At 39.1% G+C, this 20182-nt stretch overlaps 1 protein-coding gene and 1 pseudogene across 6 annotated transcripts in view; one reads left to right on the top strand and one right to left on the bottom strand.

Annotated features, from left to right (window-relative positions):
• The first annotated feature begins 423 nt into the window (after positions 1-423).
• Poln (DNA polymerase nu) overlaps positions 424-20182 on the top strand; it is a 162887-nt gene continuing 143128 nt past the window's right edge. For 2 of the 6 annotated variants that reach the window (XM_078020853.1, XM_078020851.1), the window contains exons 1-2: positions 425-613; positions 19087-19166. In XM_078020853.1, the coding sequence (XP_077876979.1) occupies positions 481-613; positions 19087-19166 (213 nt within the window). In that variant the 5' untranslated portion in view covers positions 425-480. Of the gene's footprint in view, positions 614-19086; positions 19167-20182 lie in introns of all 6 variants that reach the window. The other 4 variants (XM_078020852.1, XM_078020854.1, XM_078020856.1 and 1 more) reach the window with 4 other exon arrangements.
• Positions 19343-19781, bottom strand: LOC101958448 (NADH dehydrogenase [ubiquinone] flavoprotein 2, mitochondrial pseudogene; annotated as a pseudogene).

Here is a 20182-nt window from a genome sequence, read left to right as displayed (position 1 = left end):
CAGCTTCTCACTTGGGTGATTTCTTTGCTATTTATTTTTTACTATTCTGTTTTTCCTATACTGTTAAACAGTACTGTTTAAATTAGTGCCAGATAGTTTAGACGTGTGACCAGATGCTTGATCTGTATTGTTCCTACTTAAACTTTTACCTGTTTTCAGCTTTGTATAGTTGAAGGAGAGTAATAGGCATTTTTCAAATGGTGTGTTTGAGTAGGTTTTTTGCTTCATAATTGGTTAACTTCAAAATTAGGTCTTTTTCTGCTTTCTGTTATCCCCTAATTAAACCTCTAGTTATTGTTTTCATCTTACTATTTGTATTATGAGATGATTGAAACCTGTATACTGTGGTTATTGATGTAATTTTTAAATGAAAGTCTCAGTTTATATATTTTTCAAGTAACTGGTCTTTATTATTATGAAGTCTCAGAATTAACATGTCGATATTCATCTTGTTAACCTTACATTTAGGACTTTTTGAAAATGGAAAATTGTGAGACCTGTGTAGGTTTTGATCTCTCTAAGATACCACTCTCCACTATTGCTCGGAAGATTATGTGTGCTCTGCATTCAGTTGATTTAGTGGATTCTAAGAACTGGGGAGAGAGTACAAAGAGTGAGTAATTTTTTTATGAGCCTTTCTATCTTTATTATGTTGAATGCTAATTATTCTCAAGAGTAGAAGAACTGAAAGTGGTGGAATGAATGTAGCAAAATTATCCCCTGGAACTTTATATTTTGTAGGGAAGTTCCATGCCTACACAAAAATTCACCCTTTTTATTCCCATTCAATGTTGAACTTCTGCCTGCTGAATTTTACAGTCCCTCAACCCTTGTTTAAATGTTTAACACTGTATTCCTTGTTCCAGGGATTTCTGTCAAAAAGTTCCTTTAGTCTGGATCAGGTATTTAAGTGCCTTCAAAAAAGATGGGCTTTGGGCTGGGGTTGTGGCTCAGTGGCAGAGCGCTCACCTAACATGCATGGGGCACTGGGTTCCATCCTCAGCACCACATAAAAATAAAAAATTAAGATATTGTGCCCACCTAAAACTAAAAAATAAATATATAAAAATTAAAAGAGAGAGACTGACTTTTTTTGGAGATGTAGCTTAGTGTTTGAGCACTAGCCTAGTGGGTGCAAAGCCCTTCCTTGACGCAATCCCCAGTACTGGGGGTGGGTGTGGGGTGGGTGGAGCTGGGCTCTTTCTCAGTGCCTCTTGGTTGGCTGTCAGGTCACTGAACCTGTACAGTTTTTGCTATTGTGGGTGGTACATCAGAGCAGTGTATTATACTCCCATGAAAATGTATTAACTCTAGGTGACAAAGACCAGTGGGTTTATATATATGTTTATGATGTGTACTATAATCATAAAAGCAGTGACATATGCTCACAAGTATGGCTAAACTATTTGTGACATCAGAGTTCATTTGCTACTAGCAAAGCAGACTTCATTCTAACTTTGCAGGTCTGGACCAATGATTTGTAGTTTCTTTCTTTTCCTATTGTATATTGTAAGTGAGATATTATTAAGTTATTAGATTGAAATAAAATAATTGAGAGGATTTCCAAATATCAGCACAAGTGCTGTTATAAACAATTTCTTGAAGATTCATTAGCACTTAACATTTCGATCTGTTCACATTCAAACATCTGTTGCTTGTGTGCCTTACAATAGAAATCACTAATAATAAATAAACAAGTGAGAATATTTGACCAATGTATCCAAATAAAAGGGATATTAAAGATAATTATTTAAACTGTGAATACCATTTTATCTTGTTCCCCTTTACTTCCCCTAAAATACAATTATTTTCCAGGTATTTAGTCCATACCCAGAAATTCTTATAAGCTTATTTATTTTTCCACAAATAATAGGTTATTGGATACAGTGGTGTATGTATGTGATTCCAGCTACTCTGGAGCCTGAGGCAAGAAAAGTGCAGGTTCCAGACAAGCCTGGGCAACTTAGACCCTGTCTTAAAATAAAAAATAGAAAGAACTAAGAATGTAGCTCAGTGGTAGAGCCTCTAGGTTCAATGTCATGTACTGTGGGGGAAAATCAGAAACTGGGGATGGGGATGTGGCTCAAGTGGTAGCGCGCTCGCCTGGCATGCGTACGGCCCGGGTTTGATACTCAGCACCACATACAAACAAAGATGTTGTGTCTGCCGAAAACTGAAAAATAAATATTAAAAAAATTCTCTCTCTCTCTCTCTCTCTCGTTCTCACCCTCTCTTTAAAAAAAAAAAAGAAACTGTTGTATATTTGACAGAAGTAGAAATTCCCTTCTCTTCAAGAACTGATAAGAATAATGAAATGCCTCTGATAGCATAATCAAAAAATTGATTGTTGTCAGCCTTCAAAGTTATTGAGAAGGTAATGAAAAAAGATATTGTTTTTCTGCCAGGTATCTTTTTTTGGTACTGGGGATTGAATCCCAGGGCACGAGACCACCAAGCCACAACTCTAACTCTATTTTGTATTTAATTCAGAGACAGGGTCTCGTTGAGTTTCTTAGTGCCTTGCTTTTGCTGAGACTGGCTTTGAACTCACCATCCTCCTGCCTCAGCCTCCTGAGCCACTGGGATCTGTCAGGTATTCTTGGATCTGGAAAAACAGTGGAGTTTTCATAAGGATTTTGTATTATGTAATATTTTTCATTGGGCTGGGAATGTGGCTCAAGCGGTAGTGTGCTTGCCTGGCATGCATACGGCCTGGGTTCGATCCTCAGCACCACATACAAAGATGTTGTGTCCGCTGAAAACTAAAAAAAAAAAAAAAAAAAAATTTAAAAAATATTTTGTATTATTGCTAAGTTACTAAAAACTTACTAGCTAAAACATATTTGTTGTTGGACAGTTTCTGTGGGTCAGGAGCCCAGGCATGGCTTATCTGGGTCTACTGCAGGGCTGCATTGTAGGTATCAGCCAGGGATGGGGGTCTCATCTGAGACTTGGGTGAGAAAACATTCTCTCCTAAGCCACATGATTATTGGCAGAATTAATTTCCTTGTAGGCTTTCAAGTTCGAAGATTGGGGTTTCTCCCAGGTTCTTGGCTGGAAGCTGCCCTCAGGTCCTTTTCATGTGGTCTTCTCCATAGGCAGCATACAATAGGCGGCTTGCTGTTTTCAGAACCAGCAGGAAAGTCTTCCTAGCAAGACTGACATTACAGTTTTCTGTAACATGACCACACACATCATGTCACCTTGCTATGTCCTTGGTTAAAAACTAGTTAATAAGTCCCATTCATACTCAAGGGCTGAGACTTACACAAGGACAAGAACACCAAGAGGCAGGGGTTGTGAAGCCACCTTAGGTCTTTCTACCTCACATCCCCACCTGTTTTCTTCTTAGAAGAAACTGAATTAAAGTTGGATTGCTGGTGGATTATTGGTGAGTGATGCTGGACCTAGATTTTATTGATTTCTGGATTCCTGTCACATGTTGAGCTGTTATATTCTATTTCTTATAAGAAAAATATTATAAATCAATATTTTATTTCCATGAATCCATTTCATACCACATAAGTATCAAAATTGAACTCAGAAATTGATGAAAGTAAACTACAAATTTTACTATTATAAATACTTTTTAAATAAAACCAAACAGCATTAAGCCTGAGGTACATGTCACTTTGAAGTCTAATTTTCTAATCTGTTTGACTGACTGAGGTGTCTCAAGACCCACATTGGACTATTATATCGTCTTGAAACAAGCATAGATTGTTTAAGATTTTCACCATGAAAAATATTAGACACGCGGAAACTTAAAGTACAGCATAATTAATTAATAAGAACATCCGCGTAACTACTACTTTTATTGCCAAAACCTCAGAATCTATTAAAACCCTATTCTTGCTAAAAGGTAATCATTATCCTGACTTTTATGGCAACCACTTCCTAATCTTGGGCATTTTATATTGTCCCAAAGATCATTTTGGCAGAGATTACTTGTCCTCTGCATTGGAATTCTGTTCTTCCTTTCTGAGGCACACAGCTGCCCCTCCATAGCATTCTGATTGCTGCTAAGTGTAACCAAGTGACTAGGGGCTTGGCAGCAGGGTATGAGCGTGGGAGCTCAAGTAGTGTGTGCCACTTCCAGGATTGACCTAAAGATAATACAGTCCTAGAGAATTATGGAATTATGCTGGTAGTGATACCCCTAGTTATTGATGACACATTCTGCTCCCTCACACGGTGAAGATAACATTAGAGAAGGATGCCAAGGCAAGCATATAAAGCAGGGTTTATTTAATATATATTTTTTAGTTGTACGTGGACACGATACCTTTATTTTATTTGTTTGTTTACTTATTTTTTATGTGGTGCCAGTGATCAGACTCTGCCTCACTCATGCTAGGCAAGTGTTCTACAACTGAGCCCCAAGCAGGGTTTATTTAAAAAGGGGTAAATAGATTCTCCCATGAGGGAGAAGGGGGCCATAGCTGGTATCCTGGTATCCCAAGAAGTGAGAGTGTTCTGCCTTCTTTTATATGTCTTAGGCGTCCTTTGTTCTCCTGTTCTCTTCCCCTTATTTCTCTCCTTCCTGCCTACTAGGCCCGGAAATGCTCAGAAGGATGGCCAAAAGGTGAGAAGCAGATGGGGGATGGTGTTGGGTGGGGGGAGTCCAGATGGAGCAGCCCAGGACACATTAATTAACAACTTTTATAACTCTCTATAGGGAGGGACAATTCCTGGGACAGGTTACCTTAGCAACAGGTTGGAGAAGGGGCAGGTTATCTTTATAAGGGTGGAGGAATGGCTCTGAAGGCATTTTAGTCCTTCAGGGGGAGGTTTCCAACTTCCTGGACTCATCAAATTGGACTCCTTGATCTGATCTGACCTGATTTACGTATCTATACTTGACTGCCTCTTTTAATTCTGGCTTCAGAAGGACTCAGGCCTCTATTTCATGAAGTAGCTACACTAATAACTGAGAACTTTCACCTCAGAATGTGGAAGAGAGAGAGAGACTTATTTTCATTCTTTAAGCCACTGAGTTGTTGGATCTTGTGTGATTGTAACTTAGCCTTTTATCTTAATTCATATACTTTTGCCTATATTCAGAATTGGGTTTATACAAACAAATTAATAAAAAATTAATAAAAAATTACAAATTAATAAAAAATTCAAGACCCATAAGTATTTTTTAAAAATTGTTTTAGTTGTTGATTGACCTTTATTTATTTACTTATAGTGGTGCTGAGAATCGAACCTGGGGCCTCACACGTGTTGGCAAGCACTCTACCAACTGAGCCAAAACTTTAGATCAGTATTTGTTAAATCCAATTCATTAACACAAAACTTGTCTTTAGTCCTTCCACCAGTGGAAATATTTTGTAATTTCAGGGATGGAAATGAAACTCAAGATCTATTGTGATTTTTATATTCATTCTAATTGGGAATATATGGATGAATATTTTGTATTATTTTTGCATCTGTCAAATGATTATAAAATTCTCACATCCAGGGCTGGGTTGTGGCTCAGCAATAGAGCGTTTGCCTGCTTGTTCGAGGCCCTGGGTTCGATCTTCAGCACCACATACACATAAATAAACAATAAAACAAACAAATAAATAAAGGTATTGTGTTCGACTACAATTAAAAAATAAAATATTAAAAAAAATCCTCACATCCAGCCAATTATCAAACCCTGCAAGGTATTAGATTTCAGTTCCCACTGCCCTCATTCAAGCCCTTCTTTCTTGTGGATTTTTACAATAGCCTCCTGAACTGTTTCTTGCCTTGCCTTTAGTGTACTGCCACTATTTTCCAGCTTTCTTGGTGTTCCATTCACATTTGACCAAATGTGACTGGAACTTTCAAACATGTGCCTTTCTCTCCATTCTCTACTTACCCTTTCTTTCTTTCTTTTTTTTTTTTTTTTTTTAATAAATCTTTATTTATTTATTTATTTTTATGTGGTGCTGAGATCAAACCCCGGGCCTCCCACACACTAGGCGCATGCTCTACCACTGAGCCCCAATTCCAGCCCCAACTTACCCTTTCTTATACCAGAATACCATATTGGAAGGAAACTGCTTATGCATTTGAATGACGGGCAGCAGTTTTTAGAACACTGTACAGTAGTTACTTGTTTGTGTGATGCTCTAGCTCTTGATGCATATTGAGCTCCTGGAAGGCAGGGTAAAGTGTTCTGCTCATCTTACAAGGAATGCCATAGGTGGGCTGATAAGGGAATTCAGCCTTTACTGATTTATTAAGAGTTTTCTACAAGAAAAATGCATGAAGATTTTACAATTTCATTATATATATGTTGTAAATACATTCCTCGGTATTTTTTAGGAGATGTCCTTTTTTGTTTATGATATAGAAAAAAAATTTTTTAACATACAGAAAGAAGTTCAGGACTGGGAATTTAGCTCAGTCGTAGAGCACCTGTCTAACAAGCAGGAGGCCCTGGGTTTCAATCCCTAATACTGAAAACAAGAACCCTGAAATATATAATCAAACGTTTGCCTGAAAAATGTTTATATGCTTGTATGCAAACCTGCATAATTTTATGTAAAATTGTGAAAGTGCTATTACATTGTTAATTCAGGCATTTTCTTGCTCATTGAGCTTTCTCTTTATTTTTAACCCATGTTAACAACTTAATGTATACCTTTTATATTTTTGTCTATTTCTTATTTTATATATATATATGTATATTTATTGTTTTTTTTTTTTTTTTGGTACTGGGGATTGAAATCGGGGGCATTCAACCACTGAGCCACATCCCCAGCCCTATTTTGTATTTTATTTAGAGATAAGGTTTCACTGAATTGCTTAGCATCTTGCTTGTGCTGAGGCTGGCTTTGAACTTGTGATCCTCCTGTCTTAGCCTCCCCAGCCACTGGGATTATAGGCATGTGCTACCATGCCTGGCTATTTCTAATAATAATTATAGCTTATCTGTGTCTGTGCCACCTAGATCCCCTTTCTCCAGTGTCATTGACTGGGGCATTTGTTGTGATAGTTAATATTTCAGCTTCCCCTGGCTCAGTCCTTGTGTTCCCCAAGCACACTCTTTTTTTTTTTTTGGTTTAATATTATTTATTAAACTGATTGGCATTCTGAAATAAAATCACTGATGTTAGGGACAGAATCTATGAAAAAAAGATTTAACAAAAAAATGAGGAGAAATTATATCCCGTCTATGTATAATATATCAAAGTACATAAATGCATTCTACTGTTTGTATAACTATTTAAAACAAATTAAAAAACTAAAGATTAATTAATTAAAAAAAAGAAAAAATGAGGGATTCTAGGAAAAACAGAAATCAAAAACAAACAAAAAATCCTGTAGACAATTAAATATAAAAATCCAAAATATCAATAATCTAAAGTTAGCGTAAACAAATAGTAACTATGCTCTTCTTTTTTAAAAATTTTTTTATTAGTTTCTCAAAACAATACAATGATCTTGACATATCATACATTTGATTCAAATAGGGTACATAATCTTATTTTTCCACATGTACAGATTGCAGGATCACATTGGTTATACAACCACGTTTATATATAGGGCCATACTAGTGTCTATTGTATTGTGCTTCCCTTCTTATCCCCCCTCCCCTCCCCTCCCCTCCCATCACCTCTTTCTACCAATCTACTGTGACACGTTCTCTCTCTTTTTTCTTCTCCCTCACACCATTTTATATGTAATTTTGCATAACCATGAGGGTCTCCTACCATATTCCGTGCAATTCCCCTTCTCTCTCCCATTCCCATGCACCTCTCCCCATCCCTATTTAATGGTAATCTTCTCATGCTCTTCCTCCCTGCTCTGTTTTGAATTGCCCCCCTTATATCAAAGAAGACATTCTGCATTTGTTTTTTAGGGATTGGCTAGCTTCACTTAGCATAATCTGCTCTAATGCCATCCATTTCCCTGCAAATGCCATGATTTTGTTATTTTTTAGTGCTGAGTAATATTCCATTGTGTATAAATGCCACATTTTTTTAATCCATTCATCTACTAAAGGGCATCTGGGTTGGTTCCACAGTCTAGCTATTGTGAATTGTGCTGCTATGAACATTGATGTAGCTGTGTCCCTGTTTATGCTCTTTTAAGGTCTTTTGGGTATAGTCCGAGAAGGGGAATAGCTGGGTCAAATGGTGGTTCCATTCCCAGCTTTCCAAGGAATCTCCATACTGCTTTCCAAATTGGCTGAACCAATTTGCAGTCCCACCAGCATTATACAAGTGTACCCTTTTCCCCACATCCTCGCCAGCACTTGTTATTGTTTGACTTCATAATGGCTGCCATTCTTTTTTTTTTTTTTTAAAGAAAGAGTGAGAGAGAGGGAGAGAGTGGGAGAGAGAGAGAGAGAGAATTTTAATATTTATTTTTTAGTTCTCGGCGGACACAACATCTTTGTTGGTATGTGGTGCTGAGGATCGAACCCGGGACGCACGCATGCCAGGCGAGCGCGCTACCGCTTGAGCCACATCCCCAGCCCCTGGCTGCCATTCTTACTGGAGTGAGATGGTATCTTAGAGTGGTTTTAATTTGCATTTCTCTGATTGCTAGAAATGGTCAGCATTTTTCGTGTATTTGTTGATTGATTGTATATCCTCCTCTGAGAAGTGTCTGTTCAGATCCTTGGCCCATTTGTTGATTGGGTTATTTGTTTCCTTGTTGTTTAATTTTTTGAGTTCTTTGTATACTCTGGAGATTAGAGCTCTATATGAAGTGTGAGGGGTAAATATTTGTTCCCAGGATGTAGGCACCCTATTTACCTCTCTTATTGTTTCTCTTGCTGAGAAAAAACTTTTTAGTTTGAATACGTTCCAATTGTTGATTCTTGATTTTAACTCTTGTGCTATAGGTGTCCTATTAAGGAATTTGGAGCCCAACCCCACGAGATGGAGATTAGGGCCAACTTTTTCTTCTATTAGACACAGAGTTTCTGGTTTGATTCCTAGCTCCTTGATCCATTTTTTTTTTTTAAATATTTATTTATTTATTTTTTTAGTTCTCGGCGGACACAACATCTTTGTTGGTATGTGGTGCTGAGGATCGAACCCGGGCCGCACGCATGCCAGGCGAGCGCGCTACCGCTTGAGCCACATCCCCAGCCCCCTTGATCCATTTTGAGTTAACTTTTGTGCAAGGTGAGAGAGAGGGATTCACCTTCATTTTGTTGCATATGGATTTCCAGTTCTTCCAGCACCATTTGTTGAAGATGCTATCTTTTCTCCATTGCATGCTTTTGGCACCTTTGTCTAATATAAGGTAGTTGTAATTTTGTGGATTGGTCTCTGTGTCTTCTATTCTGTACCATTGGTCTACCTGCCTGTTTTGGTACCAGTACCATGCTGTTTTTGTTACTATTGCTCTGTAGTATAGTTTAAAATCTGATATCGCTATACCACCAGTTTCACTCTTCCTGTTTAGAATTTCTTTTGCTATTGTGGGTCTTTTATTTTTCCAGATGAATTTCATGATTGCTTTTTCTATTTCTGTGAGGAATGCCGTTGGGATTTTGATTGCATTAAACCTATAGAGTACTTTTGGTAATATTGCCATTTTAATATTAGTTCTGCCTATCCATGAACAAGGTATATCTTTCCATCTTCTAAGATCTTCTTCTATTTCTCTCTTTAGGGTTCTGTAGTTTTCGTTGTATAGTTCTTTCACCTCTTTTGTTAGGTTGATTCCCAAGTGTTTTTTGAGGATATTGTGAATGGGGTGGTTGTTCTCATTACCATTCCAGTTGGGGTGGTCTGCCTACCCAGCAGGTGGGCGGCTGGGCCCCCTCCAAGCACACTCTTTAGTTAACTTCCTGCTGGCAAATCTCAGTCTGATTCCCAGGAACCTGTTCCACTTGAAAGTGGATGTGGGATTTTGAAGTTGGATCATCCTCAGGTAGGCCAGCATTGATTACTTCATCACAGATTTTAGGTGGAATACAAATGGTAGCTGTGCTATCAAGATTTCCGTCAGAGGAGAGCTAGTCTGCGTAGGCTGGGACAGTGCCATGCATTTGAAAAGTACAGGCAATAAAAGACAAAGAAACTGGGCACAGTGGCGCATGTCTGTAATCCCAGTGGCTGGGGAAGCTGAGATAGGAGGATCACAAGTTCAAAGCCAGCCTCAGCAATGGTGAGGCACTAAGCAACTCAGTGAGACCGTGTCTCTAAATAAAATACAGAATAGAAGTCGGGATGTGGTTCAGTGGTTGAGTGCCTCTAGGTTCAATCCCCAATACCAAAAAAAAAAAAAAAAAAAAGGAATGGGGTGGCTGTGGCTGGGGATAATAGACTCCTCAGAAGAAGAGACAGGGTGATGGCCAGAGGGGCTTCTTTAAAGCCTATAAAGAAACCACCCCAGGGGGCTGGGGTTGTGGCTCAGAGGTAGAGCACTTGCCAGGCACTGGGTTTGATCCTTGGCACCATTTAAAAATAAAATAAAGATATTGTGTTCACCTACAACAAAAAGATAAATGTTAAAAAAAGAAAAAGAAAAAGAAACCACCCCAAGCCACAGGCCAAAGACAGTCCTGAACTTCAGAGAAGTTTGAATTCTCAGCCCTGACAAGTGTGCTACTTCTGGGTCATTGACTTGACCAGAAAGAAGAGTAATCAGACCCTGAAATATATAGGATGTCAACCTTTAGATTGGTATATTTAAATCTTCAGTACCAGATACTTCTCCAGAATTAGCCATTCTGTTAAGGGACAGTCCTCTTTCTAGTCACCCCCATGCCACCCTCCATCCTGACCCCTGCTATTTGCCTGAAAGTAGTGTAGTGGCTTCAGTTTTGGAAAATTAACACATACTTTCTCTTTATTTTGTAAATTTTAGGAAAATTTTTTTTTCAACAAAAGCCATAGTCTCATCACACATTGCCCTGACAAAATGTTTTTGCATACTTAAGTACACACAGTATATATAACATGTGAAAGTGTGCAAGTTCAGATTTTCTCTTTCTTGCTATCACCTGCTCTCTCTTAGTTATTAAGTCAACATAAGGTGGCCATGTAGTAATGGGCCTATAAAGGGAGTATAAGAGTCTCATCAGGGGATGGAAACCATATATAATTCAAACAGGCAATGTTCAAAGCTTTATTAACTAGTGATAGGGTTAGCTACCAAAGAATAAAGAGAACTCTGAAGGGTCTATCCTAGCAGACAGTATAGTGCTGAAAGAAGGGAAAAATTTAGAAGAGTCATTTCCCCCAAGACAGATTCACTTGGCAGAGAGGGATGAATGGCCCAGAAGTGTGCTGAGGTGCTAGATAGACACTGCTGTGGTGACTGCCTCACTGAGCAGATGGCAGCATGCCTGTGAAACTTGGGAAGCTGACCCCTTAGGTCTGTGACATGTGGGAGAGTGTCCTGGGAAGCAGCCAGCAAGAATGCTGCTGCATGTCTAGTGCACTAGCTAAGAGCTGCAGGAGCAAGAAACAGGACATAGGGAGGCCTCCTTCCTATAGCATCCCTCCAGCACCCTCTGCTGACAAAGTTTAGCATTACTTCATGCCCAAATTTTTCAGGGTCTTGCTGCAGTATTGCAAGCAGTACATTGAGGGCTGGATTTGTAGCTGAGGCAATAAACTGATAACTGGCACAACAACAGAAGTGACCAGCCCAGAGTGACTGCAAAAATTTCATCAGCGTGTATGTGCAGGGCCTAGATTCTTCAGTGCTGGCTTAAGGCAGGTGGAACTATGGTTCCAAAGTTAAGAGACACTGGATTTAATACCCTGAGAATGATGCCAAGATATGGTGCTAACATACTGTTAGGATAGTGCTTGGTACATTTCAAGAGATGGTTCAGACTGAGTGAAGTAGAAATGTTAGATATGCCATAGTAGATGATTAAAGAGACAAAAGTGGTTGAGTTACGTAAGGCCAAGAAACTCAGCAGATAAATGTTCTTGGACATTTATCTTGGATACTCCAGTTTGCCAAAGCTATAAATGCTGTGGGGGTGTGGTTGGGGTTGTTACCAGTTTCATGGAGGATCCCATTGTGCCTATCCTCTGTAGACCAGGGCTGATGGTAGGAGATGCTCCAAGAATAACACAGCAAGGATAATAAGATTCTGAAATAGAGTTCAGGTGGTGGTGCCTGTCAGAAGCAGGGAGTATAATTGTCATAAAGAATGGAGGAAAGCAAGATCCCTGAGGGAAAGGATCATGTGATACTATGGCAAATGTAAATGGCAGTTATTACACTAGTCTTTCCCTGAGAAGGACCTATGGCCATTTACTCTGATGTCATACACTTAAACACTGGAGAAACATTTGGACACAAGGTCTGATATGAAAATTGATACCAGACCTGATGTGTCATTGTGGTCCCTTTATTGGAATTAGGACATGGGGACTTGGGCAGGAAATGAGCCTTGGCCTGGATCCTGCTCATAATGGGTTCACAGGAGGGCCCATCCAGGAGCCATATTCCAAGTCCCAAAGTGTTACTTAGAACGGATATACTTTGTTGGAAGAACCCCCAGATATCAGTTCCTTGACCTGCAGAGTGAGAGCTACCATGGTGAGGAAGCCCAAGTGCATAATCTGAAACTGCTGTTCTTTTCCATTTACATCAGAAAGGAAAATCAGAAATAGTTCATATTCACTCAGGATGGACAATGTAAACTCCAGAACTATTCTGGATCAAGAGAATGCATTCCTCAGATCAATAATTTTACAATGTACTAGACACCTTGTTAGTTATATGTGCCATACACCCAACCCAGCAGCTGCCACTCTTCTACAACTTGGTTAAGTTTGTGGTATCCAGTGTCATGCTTCAAGATCTGACTTCACCTGACTTTCCATTGTGAATTCAATGGAAATATGTCAGAGACCACTATTTTGATGACATCATGCTAATCAGCATGAACAGGAAATGGTGAGTTTGTTATCAGTTTTGTTGTGTTAGCTTATCATCACTGTGATCAAAATACCTGACAAGAACAACCTAGACGAGAAATTTATTTTGGCTCATGGTTTCAGAGATCTCACTCTCAGTACATGGATGACTGACTACATTGCTCTGGGCCTGTCATGAGAGAGAACATTATGGTGGAAAGGTATGGTTGAGGAAAGTTGCTCAACTCATAGCAATCAGGAAACAGCAAACATGTTCAAGGAGCCAGGGATAAGATATAATCTCCAGGGCACAACTGCAGTGACCTACTTCCTCTAGCTATGCCCCACCTGCCTATAGTTACCACCCAGTAATCCATTCAAATTATTAATCCATCAGTTGGACCAATTCACTGACTAGATTACAGGTCTCATAAACTAATCATTTCACCTCTGAACATTTCTATATTGCCACAGGAGTATTTCAGTGTACATCTCATATCCGAACCATAATAATGACCAATAGGTGGGAGGTAAATGCTACAAATATTCTAGGGCTTGCTACTAAGTTTTGGGAGATTCAGCGGTGTGGGACATGACAGGATATCAACTTGAAAGCAAAGGACAAATTGCTGCATTATTTTTTAACCTTCTACCACTAAGAAGGAAGCACAACACCGGATAGATATCTTTGGGTTTAGGAAATGGAGGCAGCATATCCCACATTTGGGGAAATGCTCCAACCTGTATGGAGTGACACTAAATTTTTATGGAGAAAACCAAGAAGAGAAGCCCTCTATAAGGGCCAGGCAGTGAAGCAAGAGGCCCAGACACGTGGACTTGCAACCCAACAGACCTTATGATGTTAAGAGAAATTATGCCATGTGACATTTATAGCAAGGCCCTCACAGGAGAATCATAATGCAGACTACTGGAGCAAGATAGTATCGTCTATAGAAAATAATTAGAATTTTCTGAAAAAGTGAAACAACAGAAGACTCCTATGATGCTACTAGTTTCTGTTAGGGAAGGACCATGAGACCATGAGGACATCAAATGTTCATGAAGCCAGAAGTTCCCAGTATGGACCAGTTCTATCAGCCCTATCAAGGGCAATCCATTCATTGTAAGTTAGAAGTGGTTGATTTGATATTAGGTATGATGAGTAGACCAGCAGGCACAATCAGGCTGCCTGAGCATGTGGCCCAAGCTCCAAGGCATCATTAATGTTGGCATTGGTATGTCCTCTGTCGATTGTCTTAGGAGGAGGAGGACAATCTTAATACTAGCTAATAGAGGAATAAAAAGATTGAATTTGGTTCACAATGTTCAGTATGTGGGGCAAACCAAAAATTGGTTTCAGGTGCACTATAACACAATTCAGGTAGCCCTGGAAGACAACATTGAGGGGAAATAAAGGGGTAAAACTTGGTCATATACTGTGTGGAGAGAGAAAACATATGGACTTATGGGAAATTATAGTGATTTGCCTGGTTGCCAGAGACCTGGAATAAGAAAAATTGAAAGATTTGTCCCAAGGAGTTCTTGAGGTAAGGCACGTGAGTAGATCTATGGGATGGACACCAAGTAACTCCCATTCATGAACACCTACCATGGAGGATGGCCCAGACAATCATGTTAACAGAATGACTTAGGTCAGTTGACACCAGCTTCTGTCCTCTTATGTTCCAGTGCTGACACATGCTTACTCTTTGAGCATGGGGCTGGGGTGGAGGCTCTGCATGGGCCCAGCAGCTCCTACTCGTTAGAGTTGCTTTATCTATTTTCTGCTGAGCATCCAACCCTCCAACAACAGAGACCAAGTGCTGAGTTCCCAGTGGCACCATGCTTTGAGAACAGTCATTTGGTGGCAAATTGACAATGTTGAACCCCCTGTACCATGAAAGTTAGAGTGATTGACTTTATTGTTTGTTTGTTTGAAATGGTGTCTCACTGTGTTGTATAGGCTGATCTCCAACTCCTGGGCTCAAACAGATTCTCTCATCTTGGCCTCCTAATCAGCTTGACTATAGGTGCTTGACACGGCATCCTTGTCCACAGTGGTTCATCTTGACTAAATCAGCATGTTCCAGGCATCGATTCACCTTTTCCATTCACAGGGCCTCAGTTTGCTCCATTCTTCAAGGGTCCTGGAGCACATGTTCACTGACACAGGGTCTACATAAAGCTGAGGGACTGAAGCAGGGCCACATGACATCCTCCAGCTCCCTCACAGCTGCATACTCATACTGCAGCCCAGTAGAGCAGTACAATGATTTGAGGAGCCAGTTCAGAGGCAGTGAGGGAGCAAAAACCTGCAGGTGTGCAGCAAAAACATTGCACACCAGTTACCATTGTTAGTGCAGTGCCCCCAGGATGTAATATATGGACTTGGAAACCAAAAGATGGAAGTCATCACTCCCAGTGATTACTTAGGAAATTTGTTTTCCACACACCTCTGGGTTCTACATGCTTACAGGTCTTAACTCACAGAGCAAAATCTTCCACAGGCACAAAAAAAAAGTGCCATTTGATGTCAAGCTTTGGCTGCTGCTCAGTCATTTCCAGTCTCCATGTGCTGAGATACTGGTAAGTGAGGAGCGTAGTCTCCATCCTGCTAGGGTAATTGGCCTTGGTTGTGGGAGGAGGTACAATTACCAAGCTTAGCAAGGGAACACCCAAGGTGATTTGACTGGTCACCTTCCTGACCAAATTTGATAGCAAATTTAGGGGCCATAGCCAGAGAAGGGCACAGTGACCAGGGGCTTAGCTGTCAGGGATGGGGGTTTGAGTCATTCCATCAGGAAGGCACCTAGATCAGCAGAGGTACTAAGCCAGAGTGAGGGTACCTTAGACTGAGAGTAGAGTAGGGAGATGGATGTCATTTGGAACCTGAGACCAGCTGCAGTGATAAGATGTTGTTCATCCCATGAACCTTCCTTTGCTGATGAAGGCCCAACAGGTCCTGCAGGCTCTGCTCCCAGGGAGAATCTGAAGCAAGGGCTCTAAGCAGCAGTGTGGACTGCAGTGATCACTGCCAGCACCTGGGTGTCCAGGTCCGCTGCTAGCAGCCCCAATAGTAGCTCCACCAGGTGACTGTTCCTGCTGCAGAACTTCTGTATCCAAGGACACAGCACTTACCCAGGAGTGAAGGATCCAACAATGGTGGGTGCTAGGATATACAGACCCAGCTCCTTGGTCACATGAGGGGACATCTTGCAGAGCCAGCCCAGGCCCAGAGCAGACCTTGAATGACTGCATTTTAGGCAGCTTCTTCCTTGGTGAAGTTCTGCCACCTCCACTCCCCAGTTGCATTTCTGAGTGCAAACCTTTATCACAAAGTTGGCTTGCCAAGAAACCCAACTCACACAAGGGTACATGGGTAGCATCTTCATGTACATAAATGGGGAGATTTGGTCATTGTTTTCAAAACTGGAGTCATCTTCAGATTACCAGTACAGCTGTATGCAGCTGTATGTCATTCTTTTTTTTTAAATATTTATTTTTTAGTTGTTGTTGGACACAATACCTTTATTTTGCTCATTTATTTTTTATGTGGTGCTGAGGATCAAACCCAGGGTCCTGTGCATGCGAGACGAGCGCTGTACTGCTGAGCCACAACTCCAGCTCCTGTATGTCATTCTTTTTAATGGCTCTGTATTTCTTTGTGTGAATGTTATATAATTTGTTCATCCATTTCCTTCTTGATGTATGTTTGTTTTTTGTGCTTTGCCGTAATGAGAAATATTGTTGTAAACCTTTGGTTTTCTTACTGTTGGATATATTTCTATGAAATGGATAGCTGAGAGATTTTTTTGATTAAATGACTATGTCTTTGTTTTTATTGAGGTATTATTTATATTTATATACTATGTATATTTTTATATTCACATACCTTAGGTCTGTACTTTCAAAATTTCACAGACCTGCACCCAGCTTAGGGAATAGCATTATTAATGCCCCCTTTGGATCACTCCTTCTCCCAATTCCCAAGAATGATATATGCATTTTTTAAAAATATTTTTTTAGTTGTAGATAGATACAATACCTTTATTTTATTTATTTATTTTTATATGGTGCTTCACACGTCAGGCAAGCACTCCACCACTGAGCCACACTCCAGCCCCTGATATATGCCTTTTTAATTTTAATAAGTGTTGATCATTTGCCTTTTTAAAAGGTTCAGCTATTTGTATTTTTACCAGTGATGCACAAGACTCTCTTCCCCTCTATCTCCAAGAATGTTTATAATCACATATCGCTTAATTGGGAGAGCTCTCTGAGATGTGCCATCTAAGATGATTTTGCCATTGTGTGACCATCATAAAATGTGCTTACACAGACTGAACCACTGTGTGTCAATAGGTGATATGACACGGCTGTTGAATGTGTAGTCCATTGTTGTCTAAAATGTCCCTATGTGGACATGTTTCTAATTTTCATTTCCCTGTCTACTATTATATTTGTTTGCTGTTGAAGTTTGCTGTTTTACATATTGCCCATTCCTGTCCTTTGCTTGTTTTTCTGTTGAGTTTGTCTTTTCTTGTCAATGTGTAGGAATTTGTTGTAGGCATTAATCCTTTCTATTTTTTGTTCCAAATAGTTTTCCCAGTGCATTATTTTCTTTCAGATGTGATTGTACCAGCCTTATTTATTAATCTGCCTCTTTTTATTGGATTGAAATGCTATTTTTGTTGTATATTCTCATGAATTCTAGGATCAATTTCTGGGTTGTCTGTTCTGTTCCGGAGGTCTTTTTGTCTGTTCCTGTTCAAATATCATGTTGATTGGATTAGAGTGTCTTTATAGGATGTTATAATAATCTAGCAAGGCAAGTCTTTTTTTGTTTTGTTTTGTTTTTAGGTGTCAGTGGACTTTATTTTATATATTAGTATGCAGTGCTGAGAATAGAACATGCTAGGCAAGTGCTCTACCACTGAGCCTCAACCCCAGCCCAGGTCTTCTTTTTTTAAAATTACATTTCTTGTCTATTTTCAGATAATTAGCTTTTCACATGTCCTTTGAAATTACTTTAATAAATTGAGAGATCCCTGTAGGTTCTCTAATTGGAGTTGCATTAAATTCACATTTGAAAGAATTAAATGTTTTTTATACATATCCTAATCCTATGTCTTTTCATTTTAAAAAAATATTTATTTTTTAGTTGTAGTTGGACACAATACCTTTGGTTTATTTATTATTTTAATGTGGTGCTGAGGATCAAACCCAGGGCCTTACATGCCCTAGGTGAGTGCTCTTCTGCTGAGCCACAACTCCAGCCCCATATGTCTTTCTATTTTTATAGGTCTTGTTTTATACCATTGCATAAGATTTAAGTTTTCATTATTGAGGGATTTGTACCTTGTTTGTTAAATTTATCCCTAGTATTTTTTTCTATTATAAATGAAATATTTTCCCCCAATTTCATTTCCTGGTTGTTATTGTTCCTGAAAGGCCAGTTTTAGGTGAAGAGCAGACTCCCAAGTCATACATATTGTTCAGCTAGGTTTATTAAAATTAGAATCTGAATTAGAGGTTTGTATTCATGATGTTTTACTGAAACTCTTATTGTACCATTGCAGTATTATTCAGTGTAAGAATTTTCTTGGTGGGACTGGGGATCCAGCAGTGGTAGAGCATTTGCCTAGCATGCTTAAGGCCCTGGATTCAATCCCTGGCATCACACAGGGAAAAATCTACTCAAGCTCTTAATACTGCCAGGCGCATTGGCACATGCCTATAATCACAGAAAATCGGGAGTCTAAGGCAGGAAGATCATACCTTCAAGGACAACTTCAGCAACTTAGCAATGCTCTAAGAAACTTAGAACCTGTCTCAAAATAAAAAATAAAAAGGGTAGGGATGTAGCTCAGTGGTAAAGCACCTATGAGTTCAATCCCTTGTACCCAAAACAAAACAAACAAAACCCCCCTAAAACTTTAATACTTATAATATTTTTATAAAATTTTGACTTTGAGTTTTTTAGAATCAAGTATTCCAAAGCAAATGCCAAGTAATTATTTTTAATAGACATTTCATAATTACATATATTTGCCACCAGTTAACTTGAAAATACTTTAACTTTACATAACTACTTATTGCAATGGCAGTGTGTATTTGGGTTGTAAATTTTGTTATATTGCTTTAAGAAAGTTAATGAGTTCATAGTATGATTATAGAGGCTATTTTCAATTCTTAGTTAATTGTATCATTTATATTTTAATGTTTCTTTAATGTCTTTTATTCCTTTTTATTCTTAAAGTTGTAAAACCAATAAACAAATCCAGTGTTAAGGATGCAGTAATACTTAAAGATGGGAAGAACCAATCACTAGAGAAAAAGGTAAATCATTGCAAATAGAGATAATTCTAAACAGATAACTTTCATTTGTTCAACAGTTTTTTATTAAGTGTCCTGTATATGCACTGTGGATTCAGTGGTTGGAAAAAAAATAATTCTTGCTTTTTTTGTAGGTAATATTTTATTTCTGTAATAACATATTTATAGTTGAATATAAATTAAAGGCCTACCTGCACACCAAAGCTAAGTCCTTTGGATGGTTCAGTCAATGAGGTAAGACCTCCAGCTGGCTCACAACAGAAACATCCAAGTTTTGGAATTTTACCCACTTTGAGCTCATCAATTTCTTCAATATCCTTTGTTGTCAGATCCTCGTAGTAGTTGTCATTTATTTGAACCATTGGTGTATTTACACAGGCCCCTAAACATTACACCTCTATAAAGGTGAAAAGTTTGTCAGATATCATTTCCCCAGCCTTTATTCCAACCTTCTTCTGAATGGCCTCCAGTATGCTGTCAGTTTCAAAGCAAGCAAGTAAGGAACTGAATGTGATACTTTCCAACTAGCTTTCAATTATACATTGTATAAAAAATTGCTACTTCATATATACTCATTGGAGGTACTTGTAAAAATTTCTGCATCCTTGTTCAGTTCATGGCAGAGATGGGCAACCACTCATTCTGCCTTTGGGCCAAATATAGTACTGGAAGCATAGCTGTTGCTGTATGCCCTTCTGGATATATATATTTTACAGTTGCCTTTATTCTCTTATAGTTTTCTGGTGTGAAATCAAATGGGGTTGCCTTTATCTTCTTATAGTTTTCTGGTGTGAAATCAAATGGGGTATCTATGAGTTATTCTCAGGAGTATCCCTGTGCACAAACAAGGCTGTCTTATGCAAAATTCCTTATATGTCTTCCCCAAGGGATGGTGAGGCCTGCCGCCCAGGCCTGGAGAACCAAGAAGAAGAACATGGTGGACTAAATTGTTCGCCTTTCCCTAGTCACAACAAGCAAGAATCAAGTTCTTGCTCTTAGAGAGCATGTAATTTAATTTG

The sequence above is a fragment of the Ictidomys tridecemlineatus genome, chromosome 9 (genome assembly GCF_052094955.1).
Source record: "Ictidomys tridecemlineatus isolate mIctTri1 chromosome 9, mIctTri1.hap1, whole genome shotgun sequence".
Lineage (NCBI taxonomy): Eukaryota > Metazoa > Chordata > Mammalia > Rodentia > Sciuridae > Ictidomys > Ictidomys tridecemlineatus.
Note: the sequence above shows the minus strand (reverse complement) of the source record. Positions and strands in the feature narration are given on the sequence as shown.